The 23,609-nt window shown below is 40.9% G+C and overlaps 1 protein-coding gene across 5 annotated transcripts; it reads right to left on the bottom strand.

Moving 5' to 3' along the window:
• Positions 1 to 9,259: 9,259 nt before the first annotated feature.
• Positions 9,260 to 23,332, bottom strand: sh3tc2 (SH3 domain and tetratricopeptide repeats 2). Of its 5 annotated transcripts, XM_059515769.1 has the most exons (19): positions 23,100 to 23,332; positions 20,841 to 20,952; positions 20,266 to 20,364; positions 19,552 to 19,677; positions 19,055 to 19,182; positions 18,836 to 18,941; positions 18,601 to 18,744; positions 17,576 to 17,771; positions 17,311 to 17,384; positions 16,787 to 16,982; positions 16,353 to 16,486; positions 16,147 to 16,197; positions 14,152 to 15,870; positions 13,275 to 13,452; positions 13,016 to 13,166; positions 11,203 to 11,325; positions 10,935 to 11,085; positions 9,990 to 10,186; positions 9,260 to 9,789 (listed from the first exon to the last, which is right to left on the bottom strand). In XM_059515769.1, the coding sequence occupies exons 2-19, from the start codon at positions 20,863 to 20,865 to the stop codon at positions 9,340 to 9,342; spliced, it is 4,248 nt and encodes a 1,415-aa protein (XP_059371752.1). In that variant the 5' UTR covers positions 20,866 to 20,952; positions 23,100 to 23,332; the 3' UTR covers positions 9,260 to 9,339. The 5 variants fall into 5 exon arrangements, with proteins under 5 accessions (XP_059371752.1, XP_059371751.1, XP_059371749.1 ...); XM_059515768.1 differs by lacking the exon at positions 20,841 to 20,952; XM_059515766.1 differs by lacking the exons at positions 20,841 to 20,952; positions 23,100 to 23,332 and adding an exon at positions 20,953 to 21,748.
• Between the last annotated feature and the right edge of the window lie 277 nt (positions 23,333 to 23,609).

Genomic DNA, 23,609 nt, shown 5'->3' with positions numbered 1-23,609 from the left:
ATATTTTTTTGTATAATAATCTACTATGCTCTTTTTATGAAATTAATTATTATATTATGACAGTTCTAACACACTTTCTGTTTTTTTATACATAAATAGATTGTCAACACTGAAGACGTGTATTTAAGTAAATGCATTAGCAAGCATGCAAAAAGCAGTGACATATAGCTTTGTTTCGTGGTCCGACAACATTTGTATGCTTCATTAAATAGTGTACTACATAACGTATGTCTTAGTTGAGGTTGCATGATGTTAATTCAGCAACTAACAATTCATAGGAAATCCCATTGTGACGCACGTAAGGAGGTCAGAGAACAGACATCAAATTAGAGGTGTCAGCCCTTCCTGAACATAACCAGCTAGAGTGTAACACCTTATAAGGGGTATAAAATCAAAAACATCACCTTCCACACACATGATCAGCTGCACTGCAAATCTCATCGGCAGATGATAAGACAGAGATGCGGTCTATAATGACTATAGCTAATTATGATGAGTGCTCAATGAACTTAAAAAGCAAGAGGTCACCATTAAGATGTAATTAGCATCCTCCTGGCAGCCATTACACAAGCGAAGAAACAATTCTGATTTCCCCCAGGAATCAACAGTAATTCAGTGTTACTAAAACATTTTTTTTTTCTCCTTTATCAACTAAAGTTCATTACAACCAGACTGTGACAAATCCAACATTGTAATCACAGCTTCTCCCACAAATATTTTTAATGGTTCCCTCAATTTTCTTATTTATCATTAACATTCACAATAAAATCACACTGAGCATGTTCTCTTTTTTTCTTGAAATCAGTCAAAATGAACTGATCCAAAGCTAAAGGTAATGCTCTGTGTATCTCTTGCTGTGGTTTATTGGGTGAGACACCCCTGGCATACAGTGATAAGTGGCAAGCTGCATTAATATGGAATGACAGATTTATTGGAAACTTACTGCGGCTCATTAGAGGAGAACCTGTCTCCAGAGCTCTATTTGAAGTCTTTAACTTAGTTTACCAGTCCATGGCACCTCGCCAAGATACCTGCTGTCATGAAGCCTGCCTATTTTCTGAGCATAATACTTGAGCTAAGTGAGGACAGTCAGTAGTGCGATTTAAACGTGCAGTATGGAATTTTTGGCCACCAGGGGTCACTCAATCAAAATAATAACATGAGACGTACTTTGATGACGTCGGGAAAGAGTGTAGGCTCATGGGAGTTGTTGTTCATTGGAACACACGCTCTGTCGCTCCCCACATTCCTCACTCATTTTAACTGAGGCCGGCGACACACTGGATGCGTGGCGCAAGCGTCTCAGCTGCGTGGCGTGTCAGTTTTTAATTCGGCTCCCATGTTAATAGGGCTTGCAGACTGCCTGTGTGAGACGCGCGGCTCAGGCCCGGCTCAAGGCGCGCGGAAAACGAGGGCATGCTAGAAATAGAACCGACGCCTATTTTTCACACGACACGCACGCGTGTTGGAAGCATTTCCAGGCAAAATATAATAGGAAAATATGTTTATATGTAATTTTGTACACAAATACATATTAAATCATGACATTTTGATGTTTGAAAGTCTATAGGTTGACATAAATTCAGATACAAATGTAATTTAAAAAATAAATAAATAATTATCGATTTTCAAATATTGCACCTGTCAAACCTAGTCTATTTTGCCGTCAATACTGTTGACGGTGTCCTTTATCAGTAGGCTTTATATTTATGTATAACATGAAGTATAGATATTGTTGTCATGAAGACAAGAGCCTGGTCTGTCGGCGGTCTCCCTCTGTCATCTACAGCAGCAGCAGCGCGCCACGCTTCTGGCACGCAGCAGAGACGCCACGCAGCCAGTGTGTCACCGGCCTTAGTATTTTGACAATCACGTATTTTCGAACGGAGAGATATATGATTTTCTAAGCACCGGCCCCTTACGGTCCCTCCTGTAGGTGGTGAGCCCACGGGAAGGCGGCCCCACGTCGCCCCTTCGGGCTGAGCCCGGCCGGACCCCGTGGGGGGAGGCCCGGCCACCAGGCGCTCGCATACGAGCCCCAACCCCGGGCCTGGCTCCAGGGTGGGGCCCCGGCTGCGCCATACCGGGCGACGTCACGGTCCTATGATATGATCTCTTCATAAGGGTTTTCTGAACCGCTCTTAGTCTGACCCGTCGCCTAGGACCTGTTTGCCTTGGGAGACCCTACCAGAGGCATTTAGCCCCGGACAACATAGCTCCTAGGGTCATTCGGGTACTCAAACCCCTCCACCACGTTAAGGTGGCAGTTCAAGGCGGGGGCCTCGACAGCCCGATCCCTGGACACGGAAACTAGCTCTAGGGACGTGGAACGTCACCTCACTGGCGGGAAAGGAGCCCGAGATTGTGCGTGAGGTTGAGAGGTTCCGACTAGCGATAGTCGGGCTCACCTCTACGCACAGCTTGGGCTCTGGAACCACACTCCTCGAGAGAGGATGGACTCTTCACCACTCTGGAGTTGCCCATGGTGAGAGGCGGCGGGCTGGTGTGGGTTTGCTTATAGCCCCCCAGCTCAGCTGCCATGTGTTGGAGTTTACCCCGGTGAACGAGAGGGTCGCTTCCCTGCGCCTTCGGGTCGGGGATAGGTCTCTCACTGTCGTTTGTGCCTACGGGCCGAACGGCAGTGCAGAGTACCCGGCCTTCTTGGAATCTCTGGGAGGGGTGCTGGAAAGTGCTCCGACTGGGGACTCCGTGGTTTTACTGGGGGACTTCAACGCCCACGTGGGCAACGACAGTGACACCTGGAGGGGCGTGATTGGGAGGAACGGCCCCCCTGATCTGAACCCGAGCGGTGTTCAGTTATTGGACTTCTGTGCTAGTTACAGCTTGTCCATAACGAACACCATGTTCAAGCATAAGGGTGTCCATCAGTACACGTGGCACCAGGACACCCTAGGCCGTAGGTCGATGATCGACTTTGTGGTCGTTTCATCCGACCTCCGGCCGTATGTCTTGGACACTCGGGTGAAGAGAGGGGCGGAGCTGTCAACTGATCACCACCTGGTGGTGAGTTGGATCCGATGGCGGGGGAGGAAGCTGGACAGACTCGGCAGACCCAAACGTACTGTGAGGGTCTGCTGGGAACGTTTGGCCGAGTCTCCTGTCAGAGAGATCTTCAACTCCCACCTCCGGCAGAGCTTCAACCGGATCCCGAGGGAGGTTGGAGATATTGAGTCCGAGTGGACCATGTTCTCCACCTCCATTGGCCGCTCGGAGCTGTGGCCGTAAGGTCTCCGGTGCCTGTCGAGGCGGCAATCCCCGAACCCGGTGGTGGACACCGGAAGTAAGGGATGCCGTCAAGCTGAAGAAGGAGTCCTATCGGGCCTGGTTGGCTTGTGGGACTCCTGAGGCAGCTGACAGGTACCGACAGGCCAAGCGGACTGCAGCCTGGGTGGTTGTGGAGGCAAAAACTCGGGCCTGGGAGGAGTTCGGTGAGGCCATGGAGAAGGACTATCGGTCGGCCTCGAAGAGATTCTGGCAAACCGTCCGGCGCCTCAGGAGAGGGAAGCAGTGCCCTACCAACGCTGTTTATAGTAGAGGTGGGGAGCTGTTGACCTCAACTGGGGATGTCGTTGGACGGTGGAAGGAATACTTCAAGGATCTCCTCAATCCCGCTGTCACGTCTTCCATTGAGGAAGCAGAGGCTGAGGGCTCAGATGTGGACTCGTCCATCACCCAAGCTGAAGTCACCGAGGTAGTCAAGAAACTCCTCGGTGGCAAGGCACCGGGGGTGGATGAGATCCGCCCTGAGTACCTCAAGTCTCTGGATGTTGTGGGCTGTCTTGGCTGACACGCCTCTGCAGCATCGCGTGGCAGTCGGGGACGGTGCCTCTGGGATGGCAGACCGGGGTGGTGGTCCCTCTTTTTAAGAAGGGGGACCGGAGGGTGTGTTCCAACTACAGGGGGATCACACTTCTCAGCCTCCCTGGGAAAGTCTATGCCAGGGTACTGGAGAGGAGAATCCGGCCGATAGTAGAACCTCGGATTCAGGAGGAACAGTGTGGTTTTCGTCCAGGCCGTGGAACACTGGACCAGCTCTATACCCTCTACAGGGTGCTGGAGGGTTCATGGGAGTTTGCCCAACCAGTCCACATGTGCTTTGTGGATTTGGAGAAGGCATTCGACTGTGTCCCTCGCGGCGGCCTGTGGAGGGTGCTCCGGGAGTATGGGGTCCGGGGCCCTTTGCTAAGGGCTATCCGGTCCCTGTACGACCGGAGCAGGAGCTTGGTTCGTATTGCCAGCAGTAAGTCAGACTTGTTCCCGGTGCGTGTTGGACTCCGGCAGGGCTGTCCTTTGTCGCCGGTTCTGTTCATGATTTTTATGGACAGAATTTCTAGGCGCAGCCAGGGGCCGGAGGGGGTCAGGTTTGGTGACAACACGATTTCGTCTCTGCTCTTTGCGGATGATGTTGTCGTGTTGGCCTCATCAAGCCAGGACCTTCAGCATGCACTGGGACGGTTTGCAGCTGAGTGTGAAGCAGCTGGGATGAGAATCAGCACCTCCAAATCCGAGGCCATGGTCCTCAGTCGGAAAAGGGTGGCTTGCCCTCTTCAGTTTGGTGGAGATTTCCTGCCTCAAGTGGAGGAGTTTAAGTATCTTGGGGTCTTGTTCACGAGTGAGGGAAGGATGGAACGGGAGATTGACAGACGGATCGGTGCAGCTTCTGCAGTAATGCGGTTGATGTACCGGTCTGTCGTTGTGAAGAAAGAGCTGAGCCGCAAGGCGAAGCTCTCGATTTACCGGTCAATCTACGTTCCTACTCTCACCTATGGTCATGAGCTTTGGGTCATGACCGAAAGGACAAGATCCCGGATACAGGCGGCCGAAATGAGCTTTCTCCGCAGGGTGGCTGGGCGATCCCTTAGAGATAGGGTGAGAAGCTCAGTCACCCGGGAGGAGCTCAGAGTAGAGCCGCTGCTCCTCCACATCGAGAGGGGTCAGCTGAGGTGGCTCGGGCATCTGTTCCGGATGCCTCCTGGACGCCTTCCCGGGAAGGTGTTCCGGGCGCGTCCCACTGGGAGGAGACCACGGGGAAGACCTAGGACACGCTGGAGAGACTATGTCTCCCGGCTGGCCTGGGAACGCCTCGGTGTCCCCCCAGAAGAGCTGGAGGAAGTGTCTAGGGAGAGGGAAGTCTGGGGTTCTCTGCTTAGACTGCTGCCCCCGCGACCCGGCCCCGGATAAGCGGAAGAAGATGAATGAGATATATGAATTATCAGACCCCTATCAAATCAATATTCCATCTAGCTAGTAGTAATATATGTAAAAAAAAAACATGGTTGCCTTTCGTTAATAATTATAATTACGTTTATACTATGATATCGAACAAGATAGTGAACTGCATTTGAAGCTACTTTATCCAGCTAGATATAGAACACATGTAGATTTACATTATACTCTACATGAGAGCTAGTCCGTCTGCGTTTTACACAAGACATCATCGTTTCACAAAATATACGGATAGATACAGTTAGCTGAATGAATGCATACCTGTTTATTAGAATGCAAGCATCTCTCTGTAGTTTCAGCTTGTCACGAAGCTCTCTCTATCTTGGAAATGCAACTCCAATATTTACCCGTGTCTCGTTTCTTCTTCGTCCCAAAACCTTCTCAGGTCATTTATTTCACCCGTACGTTTGCGCTTCACAGAACGTGCAGGCAAAGCATAATCATGATCCATAACTAAGTTATTGATCGAGGTATAAATACGAATATAAACAAGATAAATATAAAATATAATAGTCTCGATCAAGGCTAGCTACTACTTTTTCTTCTTCGTCTCATCTTTGCTTCTGTTTACCTTTGTATTTGGCGGTTCCGCAGGAAGTTAGATAAACTAGAGGGGTCAAAGTTTATATGACGCCATAGACGGGCGACAAAACGGAAATAAAGAAACGTGCCGTTACTTCTAATTAAACTATAATTTTCTCCGGATTTGAAAGTTCGTGGAAACTGTAGGGATCATGTAAGTACACAACAAAAAAATATATATAACATAGATATAGTGATATCTGCTATTTTTAAAGCAGAAAAATTACATATTGCGCCTTTAACTACAGCCCTATGTTTATACTGGTCATAAGTTTGAAATTATATGCATTTATTTAATCAGAAATACATAAAAAAAAAACAATATTGCAAACTTTGTTTTCTATCAAATATTATTATAAACACTAATATTAAGCAGTAAAAACTTTGTTTTCAACAATGAGAACCATTATTATTAATACCTGAGTATTAACTAAGCACCAAATCAGCATATTAGAATGATTTCTGAAGGATCATGTGACACTTTTGAAAATATGCTTTGCCATTACAGGAATTAATAACAATTTAAAAATATATTACAACAGAAAACTGTCCTTTATATTGTAATAATATTTCACAATATACTGTAGCTTTTGTACTGTACTTTTTCAAATAAATTAAGTCTTGGTAAGCATAATATTTAACAAAAATCATATTTTCCATAATTTTGATCAGTAGTGGACATTCAGCTGCATTATTTGTGACTGATGCTGGCACTTGGTATGCAGCACTTGGTTGCAATTCAGCCTTTTACTCTGCTGGGTAGCCAATTCACTCTGCATTTTATATGTGCCAGGTCGAAATGACTCCCAGCCACTAAAACAATTACTGAGAGAAAGTTTTGATATAACACAGTGAGTGCTGATAATTGGAGGTGTTTGAGAACGAACAACTTGCATTCTGGTTTCGAAGCTCTGATGGTGTGGGAGTTGGACCTTACACTTCATTGCAGTGAGAGACGGCACATAAATTAATTAAGAACTTAATGTTCATATTAATTTGAAGCCTCTTGATGAAAAGCGCTTTTTAACCAAGTCCCTCCGGAAAGCTTTTAGTCCTCTCTCTGTGCCTGGAATACATTATTTGCTGGCTAAAATGATTGCAAAACATACACATAGTACACAATATATTTACCAGGGTGAGTTAGTCATGTGGTCATTATGAGATATAATGAAAAGGATGCCTTTAATTAAATGAGCAAGAGGCAAACTGGGATGTATCATTTGTAACTTTATGAATGTCCCTTGAATAAATCGTATCTTAGGTAATTAGGTTTCAGTGCAATTTGGGACCAATGCGAGCTTAAATGATCGAGTACAGTATAAGATTCAGGTCCTTTAAAATCAGATTTTATAAATGACAGTTATGTATCTTAGGTATGTCAAAAATCTTCATTAGGACTTTCAGTCGAATATGTAATGCATAACCAATAAATAAAACTTTCATAGGCTTTAATAAAAAATAATTTAATAAAATACAGCATCGGAAATGGCATATTATAGTGAAAAGTTGAAATGTTGAAAGGCGACAAATGCATTCACAGAAATTTCAACTGTTTTTACAAGTAATGTTATGAAATTGATGTTTAAACAACATTGATAGTACTAGAGGCTGAGGTGGGTCAGAATTGTGTGGCCTACCACTGACTAACTTGTGTCTGTGCACAGAATTACAAGCAGGCACAGAGCCACCTCGGTGCAGCCTAACTCACCTGTGTAGACACAATTCAAACAAACAAACAAACAAACAAACAAACAAACATGAACACCCAAATGGGCATCACTGTGGTCCCATTAAAATAAATGAAGAAGCTTTAACACAGCTGTGTAAGAGGGCATGTGATGTCCTTTGTTGACAACAAAGCCAGAACTGCAAAACCGGTTGCGTATGTAAATGCAGGCATTTTGGCTTTTTTATTAATAGAACACACACACACACACACACACACACACACACACACACACACGAAGGACGGGAGGCAGGAGGAGAGAGAGACTAGCAGCAGTGCCAACTGCCACTTAAGAAAACAAAGTTAGGAAATATAATTAATTGAAACACTCACAGTGCAGCAGGCTTCTGGTATACGACGTGGAACTTCCGCGTTTAGAAGAAAGGTGGATTATTCTTGTCGGTAACAAAATAAATAGGCTATATAACATACATTTGAATCGTTTGAAAGATAGTAAACTATATTAATTTACGGGTTAACAGTAGTAGGCCTACAATTCACATGCTATAGTAATATTGTAGCCTAATTCATCCAAAGAAAGTATTTAAAAATAACGTCACACTAAAATATTTTTATATGAAGGATGCTAAACTTTAATCATCGGCTCAGTTTTCACCTTATAGTCACAAGTGAGGAATATATTCGGAAGTGAAGCGAATCACCATAGCCAATATCTCCCTCTAGTGGATGATAAAATTAGTACAACACAACATGTTTATTTTGAGTAAAGGTCTACACAGTACAACAGTTTCGGAGGTTGTAAGAGGACACAACCATAAGAGACGAAAGATAAGTAACCATAAAGTAACCATTTTTCCGATTCATGTATAAGTTGTCTATGAAAACTCTTTAATGGGCATTTCAAGCACACGATAAGTGGTTAGTGAGCACACCGGCGGTGACAATGACTGACTGACTAGTAGCCTATGGCTTCTATCCATGCGACGTTCACTTTCAGAATCTACAGGGCATATAAGTCTGAAGTAATGAGTTTAGGTAAATGGAAGCAGAGCCAGTGGTGATTTTGTAGGCAAACGTTAGTGCCTTGAATTTAATGCGAGCAGCTATTGGTAGCCAGTGCAAACTAATAAACAGAGGTGTGACGTGCATATTATTCGGCTCATAAAAAATGTAGGTTGCAGCTTTGGATTAATTGTAAAGGTTTGACAGAACTAGCTGGAAGACCTGCCAAGAGAGAATTGCAATAGTCCAGCCTGAAAAGAACAAGAGCTTGAACAAGGAGTTTTGAAGCATGTTCTGAAAGAAAGGGCCTGATGTTCTTGATGTTGTAACAAAGCAAATCTGCAGGACCGAACACTAACCAGGACCAAGCAGTCTGAGAAAGTCAGCTGATCATCAATCGTACTGTTTCTTTCTTATTTCGAGCATTTAGCCTGTTTAGTTAAAACAGCTTAATCAAAAATTGCACAGCTTTGTGTAATCGTGCACATGCTAAACAATCAGCATTTTGCCCATGGATGGTAACAGAATTTCTTAAGTTTTAATTAAGTAAAGGTTTTCGAGCCCTCAAGGAGTGTAGAATTTTTTTTTAAATCATATTTACAGATATACATTTACATTCATTCGTGTACATAATTCATTTACAGTTATGCAATATTTTTAATTCTTAATAGAAAATGTATTATGGAATTTTAAACATTTGCTTAAAAAAAGGAGAGAAAAAAAGAAAGAAAAAAAATCGCAGGTCTTCATTATAAGAAGTTAGAATTTTTTCAGAGTGATAGAAATGTGTCTTATTCACAATACACCAGTCAAACCTTCCTTCAAACTGCTAGTCTCTTGGTTTGATCAGGAGGGTCTGTGTCTGTTTCCACCGATATGTTAGTGTTCGGGTCGTCTTTGTGGCTTGTGTTAGAGAGTATGTGCTCAGACTCTGCATTGATTGTGAGGCTGGTGTGGGTCATGCTGGACTCGGTCAGAGTACTAGTGCCACTGCTGGACTCTGACCGATCTTTGGTGGGAGTGTCAGGCTCTGCCTCAGCTGGGTCCTGATGTGTTTCTTCTGTGTCACAAGAGTCTGTGTATCCTGCCAGTTCCTTCCTCAAACTCTGCGCTCTTTCCATGTAGCTTTTACTCAGTTCAGCATCGGGAATGAAGTTGGCATGGATCTCTGCGAGCCTCATATAGATTATGTACAATGTGCTTAGGCTTTCTTTGTCCTCCAGAGCTGCCGCGAGGGCTAAGTGGAAGTAGCCCATGGCATCGAATGCATCCTAAGGCAGAAAAAGTAATAAACATTCTATATCAAATTAATTTACTCTGAATGTTAAACATATATTTTTGTAGATACTTTGGGCCTTTTTCACTTATAATTTCACACAATTAGTGTATATACAGTTTATGGAAACTTTCTCACAGAAAGTGAAAATCAGATACATAATTTAACAATATTTAAACATAATGAGAGACTCACCTTTAATCTGTATAGGGTCAGATCAGCAAGTCTGCAGTACACTTTAACATAGTACCGAACTTCAATGGCATGTTCAAGAGCAGTAGGGCAGACTGAAATAGACTTAAGGTAGTAGTTTTCAGCCATCTCATACTTCCCTAAAGAGAAATGCACTGATGCAAGACGATGGCAGGACACTCTCTCATTCAGAGGAACACCTGTTAGAAATACACAAAGCACTTAGCTTTTTCCTTTCAGAGTGTGATCTCAGATCTCATCTTTGAGATTGAATAACTTAATTGGAAGTGAAGCATGAAGTTTTCAAGAGAGCATCACAGTTAATCTTAGTATTATTCAAATCTGTTATCATTTGTGACTCTTGCTGTAAAATCAGTGTTAACCAGAATTACTGTACATCACAATGCCTTAAAACAATGTGTAAATACACAGCACTGTCTGAGTGACCTCATTAGAACATCATTAGCAGGGTTATAATGATATATATGTGCGTGTGTGTGTGTGTGTTAACTTATTTTAAATTATAACATGCACTGGTGAAAATTATTTATGCTGTGTAGGACATGTGTCTCCAGCAGGGGGACATATAGGTTAAGATTTATAAGCAAAAGGCATACAGCAGGGGGTTCTCAACTCTGACCCATGAAATCCATTTTCATTTTCATTTGGAGTTTAGCTCCAATCTTGATCAAACTCATCTGCCTGTAACTTTCTAGTGATGCTACAGACCTTGATTAGATTGTTTGGTGTATTTGATTAGGGTTTGAGCTGGAATCTGCAAAATGCATCTCGCGGGCTAGAGTATAGAACCTCTGGCAATGGCATACAGGCTTTCATCATCATTAATAATAATAATTTAACATGGCCCATAGTCAATGTTTGCTACATCATTGGCTTTAAATTTCCAGGGTTATAGCTCTTTAAACCTGAGGAGTATAACGGTCTTACCAGTTGTGGCGCTGACTTGCACTGCGAGTGTGGCGTATTGCAGTGCCTCCTCATACTGCTTCTGCTTCATCAGGAGCTCTGTGAGCTTGCTCAACAGCCTAAACTCTGAGTGCACATCCTTTATGCTGCGTGCAAATGGCAAACTCCCATCCTTTAAAAAAAAAAACCAAAGCAGATTGTATAACATGTGACTCAGCATGGATTACATTTCTAAACTATTATTGTACTGCTTTGGTAATATCTAATGTGTATCCAAGGTGAGGCCTACCCTGTAAAATGGTAGCGCAGCCAGTTGATTTCTGTGTCCTTTGAAGAACACATCTCCTGCTTCCTCATAAATGCTCATAGCAAAGCATGGGTCATTCATTCTCAGGGCTGTCTTTACTGCTGCCTGTAAACAGTTGTTTATGGAGAAAGATCTTATATTCTGATAAAAAAACATACATGTATATATGGTATTAAGCAGGGCTCTGAACCGGTTCAAGGAACAAAAACGAAATCAAATTTTATAATTCCGAACAGAATCGAAAATTTTAAATGGCCATTAACCGGTTAATAACGTCATTTTATCGTTCCATTTAATATTTGAAATTTGCTGTCAACCAATCACGAATTCCAGTAGTATGTCCTATGCAAATGTGATGCTGAAGCCAACGGGTGAAATGTCCGCTCAGCTGTGAACTCGTGATAGGTAGGCCTAAGTCGCAAATGCAATGCACCGCCCTTAGAGTTTATCTGAGGATAGTGTGTGAGATGAATTCAACAGATCACATGCACCTGCAGCTCTTCTGTGAATGGAGAAAACAGAATATACGTCGGGAATATGGAAACATTTGGATTTGTGCCGAATGAGAGAGGTAGCCATCGGCTTCACCTTAAATTAATTTGATTTTGGATTGACGTTTTTATAGCCTAAACTTTAGAGGATATGTTTTGGAGAGAAACTAATAACTGTTTTTAGAATATTTTTAACAGTTTGCTTTAGCCTAAAGACATTTTAGCCTTCATTATTTCGGAAAGTAATAGGGCTAATAAAATGCGACGTGAGATGCTTGTTTTTTTCACTCTAAAAACGCAATCTTATAAAAGTAGGCTATATATATATATATATATATATATATATATATATATATATATATATATATTTTTTTTTTTTTTTACAATGCAACAAACTTGATTAAATATCTTAAAAATACTTTAATGTCTTTAAAGTGTTGACGATTTGTTTATTTCTTTGTTTCTTTAGTAGCCTCTATACATTTGGCCAAAATCTAGAAAAGAGGTTGGCTGTGACTTGACTCAGCGGGTTATTGGCTAACGTTACCAGATCTAATTTTTTTCCTTTTCTTTTTTAGTAAAGAAAACGCTGTACTTGGGGCTGGGGGATATATCTAACGATATTATCATACACATCTATTCAGTAAATCTGGTTCCATGATTACCGTTAAATCGCCATCACCTGCTTTTAAATGGAGCGGCATTTAATAGACAGAGCCATAGATCACTGACAAGCTATGCAATATCGCGTTCATTATCCCAGATGATTCGCCTTCGATAATGACTGTGATATTGCGTAGGTTGTAAGTGATCTACGGCTCTGTCTATTATATGCCGCTCCAATTAAAAGCAGGTGATGGTGATTTAGCACTAATCATGGAACCACATTTACTGACTAGATGCGCATGATCATATCGTTAGATATATCGACCAGCCCTAGCTGTACTTTATTATTATTATTATTATTATTATTATTAGGCAAAGAAAATTGTTTAAAAAAAAATAATGTTATTAACTGGTATTTCTTCCACCTGAACCGGTTTTGGAACGGTAATAATATCAGAGGAACACAGGAACAGAAACGTTAAATTATCGATTCTGGTCTGAGTGAACCGATTGAATTTTGTTTTTAATTTTCAAGCCCTGGTATTAAGCCTCTTATATCACAGACTAAAAATGTAAAGTTTAGACTTGTCATAGAATTAGTGGCATACTTTTTCAAATAGATATGCAAAAGTTATAACACTAATCAATAATTAACTCTAACTTATTTTGCAGTACCCTGCTTTGGGCCTATGTCTTACCTGTAGGTACATGTCAGCCAGCTCATCTTCATAGATCAGATAGTAGATACGGCCCAGTTGAAGCCATGTCTCAGACTCTTCCTGTCTTTTCCCCAGATCTATGGAGATCCTTAAGCTTTGCTTTGAATAATCAAGAGACTTCCTTGATGACCTGCAAGGTTTTAATTTATTTTTATTTTTCACAAATTACATTTTAATTCACTGATACAGTGGATCAAGTGTCAAGGTATTTGTAATGGTGCTTTAGAGTAACTCTTACTTCTCAGTGTTGAGTGAGAGATAGAGGTTGCTGAGAAGTTCCAGGTACTCTCCTTCTAGCTGTTTATTCTTTAGCGTTCTGCACAGCCCCACGCAATGCTCATAGTAAACAATACACTGTCCATACAGCAGCAAGTCAGCGTAATGCCGACTTAGAACTTTTGCAACAACCATTTGACCTGCATTTGAAAGGATTTTTTTATTTTTTATTCTTAAACTATAATTGAAATATTGGCTTCAATCAAATTATGTTCATTTAGAAAACAGGGTTCTGACATACAGAGGGTTTAAATCATTTAGGTGATCCCAAAAAGTAGTTAGATACTGTTGGACAATATTCACATTTACAATTGTCTGAATTTATTTTGCATTGGATATAAAATTTCTTATCTTCAAACAAATGATAATGGACCTTTTCTCAGAACCAACTTCTATTTTGAGGCATTTTTTAATTAATTTTAACCAGTTGGATTTGAGGTCATTTTTTGTGGTTCTAAGTTCGCCTTAAGTTTAAACCAGGTACCCTAGCAGAATTACCACCAAGTGCAGTTTGTCATATTAATAATAAACATGTTCCACAAAGTTTGTCAACCACAAAGTGTCCAAGACTTTTTGTAGAATTTGAACGATACATTTAGAATTGTCATTTTATAGTCATTATTTTGTAAAATGCTGTTTGCAAAGTGTGCTTATGCTATATTCATTTTAAATAGATGCCACTTATTTTGATATTTTGTTATATAATGCAAATATAATTAGACATTTTAATTGTGGCTTAAGTGTCCAAATACTTTCTGGGACAACTATATGTATCAGGTATACAGTAGATGCAACCTTTGGTGATGCAATCCAGAAAAGTCAAATCTTGTTATACTTACTGTGCAGATTGTTGGCACTAATAGCAATAAGGAGGCCCATCTCAAAGCATAGTCTGACTTCCTGACTCCCTCCTCTATCTTTGTAGCTCCTGCCGAGCCAAAGCAAAGCCTGGACATGCTCCTGATCTGTGGGGCTGTCTGAGAGAAACTGGAATAGGTGCAGGGAATTGAGCAAGAAACACTCTGCTAGGCCCGAAGCCCCGACAGACAGAAACAAGCAGCCCAAGTTTGCCAGTGCTAGAGCTTCATTACGCTTGTTCCCATTCTCTCGGGAGATCTGCAGAGCGCAATAAAAGTTTCTTGCTGCCTCCTGGACTCTGCCCCGTTTGCTGAGGCATAGGGCTAGAAGGTTGTAGACTACACCACGCTGCGTCGGACTGTCTGTTTCATCCAAAGATTTAAGCATAGGTTGCAGAGTATTCTGAGCTTGCATGGGTTCATCTGTTAGCACCAATAGCCAGGCCAGCAGTACAGATGCCTCAAAGCCCTCCTCTTCATTAATTTGACTTCCAGTCTTTGCTGCTTGCTGGGCAAAGGGCACAGCCTTCTCTAAAGCTCCATGCTGCTGGTAAACACTAGCCAGGCTCAGGCACAAGTCCCTCCGAGTCCTAAAGTCTTCCCCTTGACTAGCTATTGACAAGGCCTGTTGAAGGTAGACCACCACCTGTGCAGGAAGCTCTGAAGTACTTTCCTTCCAGTGAGGATTAAGCCTGGCTGAGTTTTTGATAAAGAGTTCAATTTTCTGGAATGCATCATCCACGGAATGCTCTTGCCCTGAGTCTAAACTTAAAGAAGCTAGTGTGAGGTAGGGCAAATACTTTTTATGATAAAGCCTGCACAGCATCCAATTGAGATCAACAGGGGCAACTGGCCTCCCTTTTTCTGCAGACAGTGTTATGATAAGTAACTGAAGTCTCTCTACAAAAGGTAAAGCATCCTCTATTTTTCTTAGACTGAGAAAGAGACAGAGGGAGAGGTAGCATGTCCGTGCCTCTAGGTACTTGTCTTTTTCAACTATGGCTTTGCGCATGATTGGTTTGAGCAGCTCAAACTCATCCACAGAGCAGAAGTTGTGGCAAGGAAGGCACATAATTAGAGCACTTGCCTTCTCTAGTGTAAATGGTAGCTTGTCCTTCATCTTCTGTTTGAGGTAAATTGCAGTGAGATTGGTATACAGGGCTATTAGAAGTGGCTTGTCATCAAAACCAGTTACAGGGACCTTTAGAGCCTCCTCAAAGTACACTCGTGCTTGCGAGTACTTCAGTTTCTTAGCACATAGCCGGCCAAGAAGGAAGCAGGCTCGCCGGTGGGCCCAGAGCATCCTGCATTTCTTAGCTCCTTCTCGCAAGTTTTCCAAATGTTGAAGCACCTCATCCTCTGAAAGGCCATGGAAGATAGTGTCCAGGAAAGAGTAGGAGAGGTCGTAAAGAGTTTGAAATGTGTCCTGAAAATATTCCAGATTTAGAAGGGTCAGGATCGGGTCACATCTCTCGGCTTCATCTGTCTCCCAGATACCCTCATCCATGAAATTTGGAGGGTCTTCCTCATATTCATCCATTTCTCTAAAGGTGTCTTCCATGCTGAAGGAGAAGACCTCAGAGTCTTGGTACAGATGATTCCAAGATGCATAGAATGATTGCCGAGGGGACGAGTGGTAGGGAGTTGCGTCACTTTTCTCAGATACGGTGCTCTTTCTTTGATCCACTGTAGATTTCTGCTCTGCACATTACACAGAGTAAATGTCAGAATTGTTGATTGTACATAGGTTTGCAAAAGGGTTGGAAATTTCCAAAAGACAGATTGGAAGATTCCAAAAAATCCTGGAAAGTTTCACATTTCTGGAGCGTTTCCAAAATGTACTGGAAATACTCCACCCTTTTGCAACTCTAATTGTACATAATAAATTATCCAATGAAAGAGAAGGAAAGTAGGAAGACAGTCGTGATAAATTAATGTAGAAACATTTCAAAAGAAGGGTCTTTAAAACAGGCTTACCTGATTTTGGATGATTTCTTATGTAAGTGAAATCAGAGTCATCAAGTCTATCTGCAGTGTGAAAGAGTAAAAAACATGAAAATTCAGCTATCATTTTCTCACCATCATGTCTATACAACCCTTTATGAACTTCTTTATTGAATATTAACTATATTTATTTAAACATTATTTGGGGTTTCCCAGAGAAACAATGTTTCATCTCTTACCCAGTCTATACACAGTGCTTATGTCTGTTGAGAAAAGATTTGCCAGTACATCAGACTGGCAAGGCTCAAAGCAGGGGTTAAGTTTACACAGGGCTGCCCTTTCCTCCTCACTGAGAAAGACCAATTGTCCATCGCTGTGCAAAGCCAACAAAGACAACATTATCAGCCACATGACTCTCATTCAGATAGCTTCATCACATCATCACATAACTCCACTAGCCCCCCTTCCAACACCCTCATCACCCCCAGCTAGACAGAGGCACATTCACAGAGGTCAACTGAATAAAATAGCGTTTGCCAGCTAAATGCTTTCAATTGCTTTCAGCATCGTTGAGAGGCACATTAGATAAATGTTTTTTACAAAATAAAGAGAAGGTCATTCATTTGAGCACATGTTAAATCTATAGATATAAATAGCTGAACTGTTTACTTACATAGGCTCAATACTCTGAGGTTTTACACTGGCCTTGTGAACAAATCCTATCTCTCCACTTGTAAGGTGTCTTCCTATGAACATGTTGAGAGTATTGAAAAGAAATCCCTCAATCTTGATTATGTCTCCCTTGCATAAGTGCAGCTCATCTTTAACCACTGGGTAATGGTCCGCTACTGCTACACAAGTTCCAACCACTGAAAGGGAAGCACAAATTAAATGTGGAAATTTGAACGTAATTTTACACTTTGAATTTTTTTTTCACACTAAAGTCATCATATATATTGTGCATATTTTATGTCTTGTAGCTATAGTAAGTATTTTAAAGTTTACAAAATGTATTGACTCCATTCACCTCCACTGTAAGTGTCTCACTAGCCAGATATTTGAAAGGAGGGACATTATTTTTTTGTAATGCATTACGTTACAGTATGCTACAAACTCTGAGCTTGTTTTGAACTCTTAATATGCATTTTAAGGGTTTTCTTGAGAAATGGTTTTCTAGACACTTAGGAAGAATCTCACCAACAGGATGATTGAATAGGCCATCTGTAACTAGAATCCCTCCTGCATTTCCGGGATATTTCTTAAGGAACCACCTAGACAAATAAATAAATAAATAAATAAAAACCGATTTGTAAGAGATAACCTCAAACAGTATGTTTCTTCCATGAGTACAAGTGTAGAACAAAGGTTATTTCATTCATCCAGACAAATCTGTTACAATTCTTCCCAGTTCCCACAAAACTCCCATATAGTTACGTGAGCTTAGAAAGTCAGTGTGACTTACTGATAAAATGGATAGGGCAGAGGCTGCATATTATGCACAGGCACTAGACCGTGTTGGCCTGTGGACAGCAGTGTACCTTCCCAAATGGCCTCTTGTCCTATGTCTTTAACAATCACCAGGTCATTCCTCCTGTAGGTCAGCTCCTCTTCCTCCTCCTTGCAATCACTGTTGTATAAAGTCTTGGCAAAGAATGTACCTAAAACATGAATGAAAATGTTTGTATTCCTCTGTACATTCTCAGAAAAAAAGGTACAAAAGCAGTCACTGGGGAGGGTAAGCATGATTTCACCAAGTACAACATGTTCCTGGATCAACATCCTTGGGTTAGGTAAAGAGGTAGGGATTGGGTTAAGTCTATGTTTTTGGACAATAACGTGATCCAGGATCATCAAAAGATGTTGATCCAGGAACATGTCTAACTTGGCAAAATCGCGGCGTCCCACTGGGGTAGATAATACAAAGGTGTAGCTTTTGAAAAGTTACTGCCCCAGTGACAACATTTGTATTGTTTTTTTTCTGAGAGTGTAGGGTTCTTGACTTCACAGTTTATCAAAATTCACAGTTTATCCTGAAAAACCTTCCTCTACCTCTTTTTCTTTCAAGTGCATTAATAAATAAGTTAATTTTTTCATATGTCAATGAAAAAAAGATTGTCCCATAACTGTGTTCCATAAATGTTTTATTTTAGATTGTCATGTCTGACTTGGAATGAGGTGGTTTACAAGGAAACAAAATTCTTAAAGCAGGATATTTTGTATGTAAACGAACTCAAGGAAATGTTAAGACTTCACAAAAACCTCCTATCTTTGAAAATAAGAGGACTCTGCGATCTCTTCACATTTTTACCAAATCTTGAATTCAACTTATGTGACCTCTGAATTGGTTAAATAGCAATGTTTCAATAGTGGACTTTAGAACAGAGCATTGAGATGTGTAGAGATAGTTCTTTCAGTTTGTCCATTCAGTGTGTTTACAGGTGATTTTGTTAACCATTGAGAAATCAGCAAGTCGTGGAGGCTCATTACCTTCCTGTAGCAGAAGTCCTAAGTAAAGAGTAGCTAAGTGGTCTTCGTCCGCTGTTACACAGATCTCCACATCACTAAGCAATGCAGGGTCCAGCCAGAACGACTGGTCACAGAGAAAGTTCTCAAGACATCTTGCTACATATCCTAGAATATAACAGCAATACTTGTTAAGCTAGAACAGTACAAGGATTTTTACTGTAGAAGTGCCAGAATTTTTTTTTCCATTGAAACTAACCAAGTGCCAAATAAGTAGAGAACTTCCAAATTTCCTCGACAGTCTTAAAAGTGATGACAAAGCTGTCTTTTTCAGCATGAACCGACACTAGTCTTGCAGACAGATCCTGTGTGGATAGTATCAGCCGTCACTTAATGTAAAGAATACTCAAGTAATCAATAGTAATAAGTTCATCAGTGGTGCCAGTGCATGTTTTGCATGAATACTTCTGTGTCTGACCTTGAAGAGCTGGACAACATCCTGGCTGTTGCTCTCTACTACTCGGAGTCTGGTACGTAACGCCTCCTGAAGCTCACCGTAAGGTGCTACACCAGATCGTCGCCTCCCGCTAAACAACAAAACAACATCTCCCAAAAGAAAAAGGGAATAAAGTTAAGTGTCCACCACAAAGAAAAATTTTTTAGATTTACAATCAATTGCTTAAGCGGTAACAGGAATGCTCTAGTGAAGAAGGCTGTGATTTATTGCTGTCCAACAACACATTAGTAATACGCTTAGCCAATATGAATTTTTTTTTTTTTTTTTGCAGGATCAGCAAAATGAGAGGAGACATCGCTAAAGGCATACCATTAGGGCGAGTGTACACATTAAGGAAGTCTGGCATTAGTTGTGAGAGTGTGCTTAAGAAGTGTAGTAGCCATTAGAAGCAATTATGGAGATGGAGGCCATTATTTCCACACAGGTCTACAGGACACTGAGATCCATGCTGCAGATACCTGGAGAGGACCGTTCTCCTGCTGAAGATACTGTGGTGCTTCCGCTGAATGTTTGCTTCCTCCTCCAGTAAATCTCTCTGCTTATGCTTATGCTTTCTGCCTCCGCCTCAGCCTCCGCTTCGTCATCTCCAATGGCAAAACAAAGAAAACAGCTTTACAGCACACAACTGCATTTGTTATGTAGTTCAGTGAATTTGAATAGTACCTCATAACTACTGTATGATTAACTTTATGATCAATCTGTAAACCTACAGAAAAGCAACACTGAAAGACTGAAGAGGGATACGACTGATAAAATACTAAATGATTAGGAACAAGTATAAGGTTTTCTTTGCAGGTATGCACTTCCCATGTTTGAATATGTGTCCATCACCATATACAATAGTTCCTTATTCAAAAACATGATACAGTTGGTACTAATTAGCATGTCTGTATATCTAAAAATATCAGAGCTGTGTTCACAGGCTCATAAAAGTTGTGGACATAAACAGGAAGCGCAAGCCGTATCATAATGGCTCTATAAATATCAGCCAGATGGCTTAAATAATAGCTCCTTCCTCATCTCAATTTGCATTGAAAAGAGAGGGTGTTTCAAACTGTTGTTTAGAATAATTAATTAAACACAAAATACATTTATAATAGAATCATGTTAAATGCTGTACTATAGACTTTATTTTCTGAAACACTCATGCTTGACTCAAGAAATCCTCTTACCGGCTGTCATGGTGTCATTGGGCGAAAAGAGCTCACTGACGGCTGCTAAAGTGTATGGAGGGTCATTCCATAAGGCATCAAACTCAGCGGGTGATATCGCTATTGAAAGGGAGGGTGATGTTTAGGGGAGTGTTATTAAATTAGTTAAATGACAAGCTGAAGCTTTTAGGGTAATTGCGTAATCAAACTGAGACTGAATGCATAGCAAGACAGAATCAGAGTCTTTAATATAAGCATGTGCAAACCAGACCAAAAAGAGAGGGAGTGTGCGTATGCAAACAGTAACAAACATGGTAAAATGCCATTAACCCTCATACTGAATTGGACAGACACATTACAAATCCTCATGTACTGTCGAATTGATACAATCTTCTATGATGAAAGGACAGTATTTGCTAGTTATTAGTCAACAGCTGATAGTAAACGATCTGAAATCACACAAGCAGCAAAACAATATACCAGTAACTCACCCAGCGACAACAGTACGTAATTAGTCACAATATACAATCACAATATTACACACAACAAGAAGGCAGACAAACTGCCACCTAAGGGAAGTACACATTCTGCATTACCTTCATGTGTAAATCTATTACCCATGACTGAGAGAAACACTGTGATGTCTCCCTGTGAATGTTACTCTTTCTTCTCATGTCAAAAATCTATGAAAGCCAGGGTGGAACCAACCTGAAAACAAGAAGCAGTTTCTGAGGCACGGAATCGGACAGCAGCAGCATGCCATGATGTACACAGCCAGCTTCAAACTCAGTTTCAATAGTGCCGGGTCAACGATAGATCCACTTATCGATGGAGTCACTCCTATCCCTCTCTCTCTTCCTGTCCATTTTCCTCTCCTGCATAAACCACACTCTCTCTACTGCTCATTTTCTAACATCCATCTATTTTGTACTCTCCCCTTTCCTCTCGCCGTCCACTCGGCAGATGAGTGAAGCACTCTGAAGCACTACTGGCATGTTTGTGTGGGCTGGTCAGTGCCTCTCTGTGCCAGGGGTTCTTGTGGAAAGTGAGAACAGCAGCATTCTCACATCTCTGGCATATGAGGACAAACGGCCCACTGAATTAATGGGCATTGCTCATAGCAAGTAAACATTGATTCTTTTTTCTAATTTATTTACTCGTATAAAATGTAACTTTTGTACTAGATGTTGTAATATTAGGGGTGACAGCTCCAGGTTGGCCATTCTAACATGTCTGGCTCTCATAAAAGTGCAGCCCTCTTTAGGTTTAGGTTTCTATCAGTGTAAAGATAGACTGAATGAGTCAATACAGCTCAATCTTAATGATTTGAAGGTATTGTTCATTAAACAAAAATAAAATAAATATGTACCAAAGCTGTTTTTGATCACTTACTGAGAAAATGACATTTTTCATGACAAACTTGATACCCAGCCTGTTCATCTAGTCTGTAAGATTTTTAAAGAAAGAATAAAGAACAATATCTGAAGACTACGATAAAAATCTGAATTTGGCAATAAACAACTGTTTAACGTTCTAATGTTGAGAGAAAAAAAATTAAACATTTACAATGTTATGCCCCTTTTACTGCTTGCTCCCAGTTGGGAACCACTGATTTTTTGGGGAAATGTGTTGACTGAGCAATACTCCAGCTATTTTTTTTTCAGTTTTGGGTAAGAATGTTTAAAAAAGAGTTTCTTATGATGCAAGTATATCCTTGTAGAGTTCTGTCATCCTGTTGGTTTAGCATTATGTGTGTTTAGCATGATGTAAAAAAAAAAAAAAAAGTCTAGCGTTTTCAAATCATATTGATTAATCTTTCTCAGTTTAATGTACTGTCTGCTTGTTTAAACTACATTGAATGTGTTTCCCTGTCACCATAACTGTCTCTGTCTAGGGGCTTAACAAAGAAGGTATTTATCTATATGGATAATCTTGCACATCTTAGTGTTTTGTAAAGAGAGAACCCAGTCAGATTCTAATTGAATCTGTGGAGATCTTGTGAGTCTGAGCAGCTGTAAACAGCCAGTAGGCATTTCTCAGTATAACTCCCATATAACATCTCTCTGAGCCTTCAACACCATAATCGAGTGTTTTGCTGTGGGAATACCCAGTGTGTGAATTATACATTGACTTTACTTCTAGAGCACATTTCTTTTTATAAAAAAATAATAATGATTCTGATATACTCATTATGACAATATCTTAAAATAAATACATTGGAATGCAATTTAAATTTCAATGTTTGTTTATCTGCAGATGAAAATTTGTGTTTGGGCTAACTTGAAAAAACAACACCAGAACACATATTTGTGCAGATGTCAGTGCAGACAACTATGCAACCAATGTTTTGAAAGTACCATGAACAGCACATTGTCTATTGAATGTGATACAAATAGGTTAAACTGTCCCCTGCGCCTGAGACGGTGGAGTTAAATGTGTCTCTCTGGGTTACTGGCTCAGTGTGTGTATGTCAGTGAAAAGAACGAGGTAGATTGGTAACCCGAGTAAAGGGTTTAGACTCTAAGTTTAGAATGTCGCCTAAGCCCAAGCAGCACATGCTGGTACTATTAAACTAAACGAAAAACAAGTTCTTAGAATCTGTTAGTGAAAATCCTGGAATATTTTTAGAGAAAACAAATGTTCTACATTTTACTAGACAGACACACAGAAAGACTACAAGTATACTATGTAAAACATATGTAGAGACAATCAGAAGACTGAAAAACTAGTTAAAAAGTAAATACACTACAACAACACCACTTGTCCTACTTCCATTCAAACCTTGATACATATTAACACAGCAATTTCAACTGAGTACACACTCACTCACACACTGAAAGAAAGAGAGAGCGTACCTCTGTCCTGTTGACTCCCGGCAGTATGTTCGGTCCTCATAGATCTGTCAATGTGCTCTGTGGAGTTGGAGAAAAGTTCCTTTCAGACTGACTAAAACTAACCATCATAGTCTGTAATGCTCCTTTAAGACGAGGGGTGTGTATGTGTGTGTGTGTGTGTGCATGTATGTCCTTGTAGCATGAGTTTAGAGCTTTAGCTGAAGGAAGTATGTAAACTCCTCCCCTAAGTGATATGCTGCTTTTTCATTCACCCTGTTTCTCTTTTTCTTTGTCTCTTTGCGCCCGGCCCTCTCATTTCCCTGTTCTGTTGGATTCTATGAGTCAGGTCAGGTCAGAGGTTCTTCAGTCAGTTCATAAGATGGTAGATATCCGTCCAATAAACAACCTTAAATTAATGACTCAGCAAATACAAAATATCTTTCTACTTCTCATCTAATCAGACTCGTGAATCCAACCAGTTGTCTTTTCTTTGAAAATCAACAAAAACAATCTTCGAGTTATCCATCTGGT

The sequence above is a fragment of the Carassius carassius genome, chromosome 29 (assembly GCF_963082965.1).
Source record: "Carassius carassius chromosome 29, fCarCar2.1, whole genome shotgun sequence".
Taxonomy (NCBI): Eukaryota; Metazoa; Chordata; class Actinopteri; order Cypriniformes; family Cyprinidae; genus Carassius; species Carassius carassius.
This window is presented reverse-complemented; position numbering and strand designations above follow the sequence as displayed.

Bases quoted from the DNA above. Each gene is read 5' to 3' on its own strand.
- sh3tc2 (XM_059515766.1), bottom strand. From the start codon at position 21,007: ATGGCATGCTGCTGCTGTCCGATTCCGTGCCTCAGAAACTGCTTCTTG. The intron at 20,365-20,952 runs GTTGGTTCCACC...CCCTTTCAATAG, and splicing joins AAACTGCTTCTTGTTTTCAG to CGATATCACCCGCTGAGTTT. The intron at 19,678-20,265 runs GTAAGAGGATTT...TTGCCATTGGAG, and splicing joins CAATGACACCATGACAGCCG to ATGACGAAGCGGAGGCTGAG.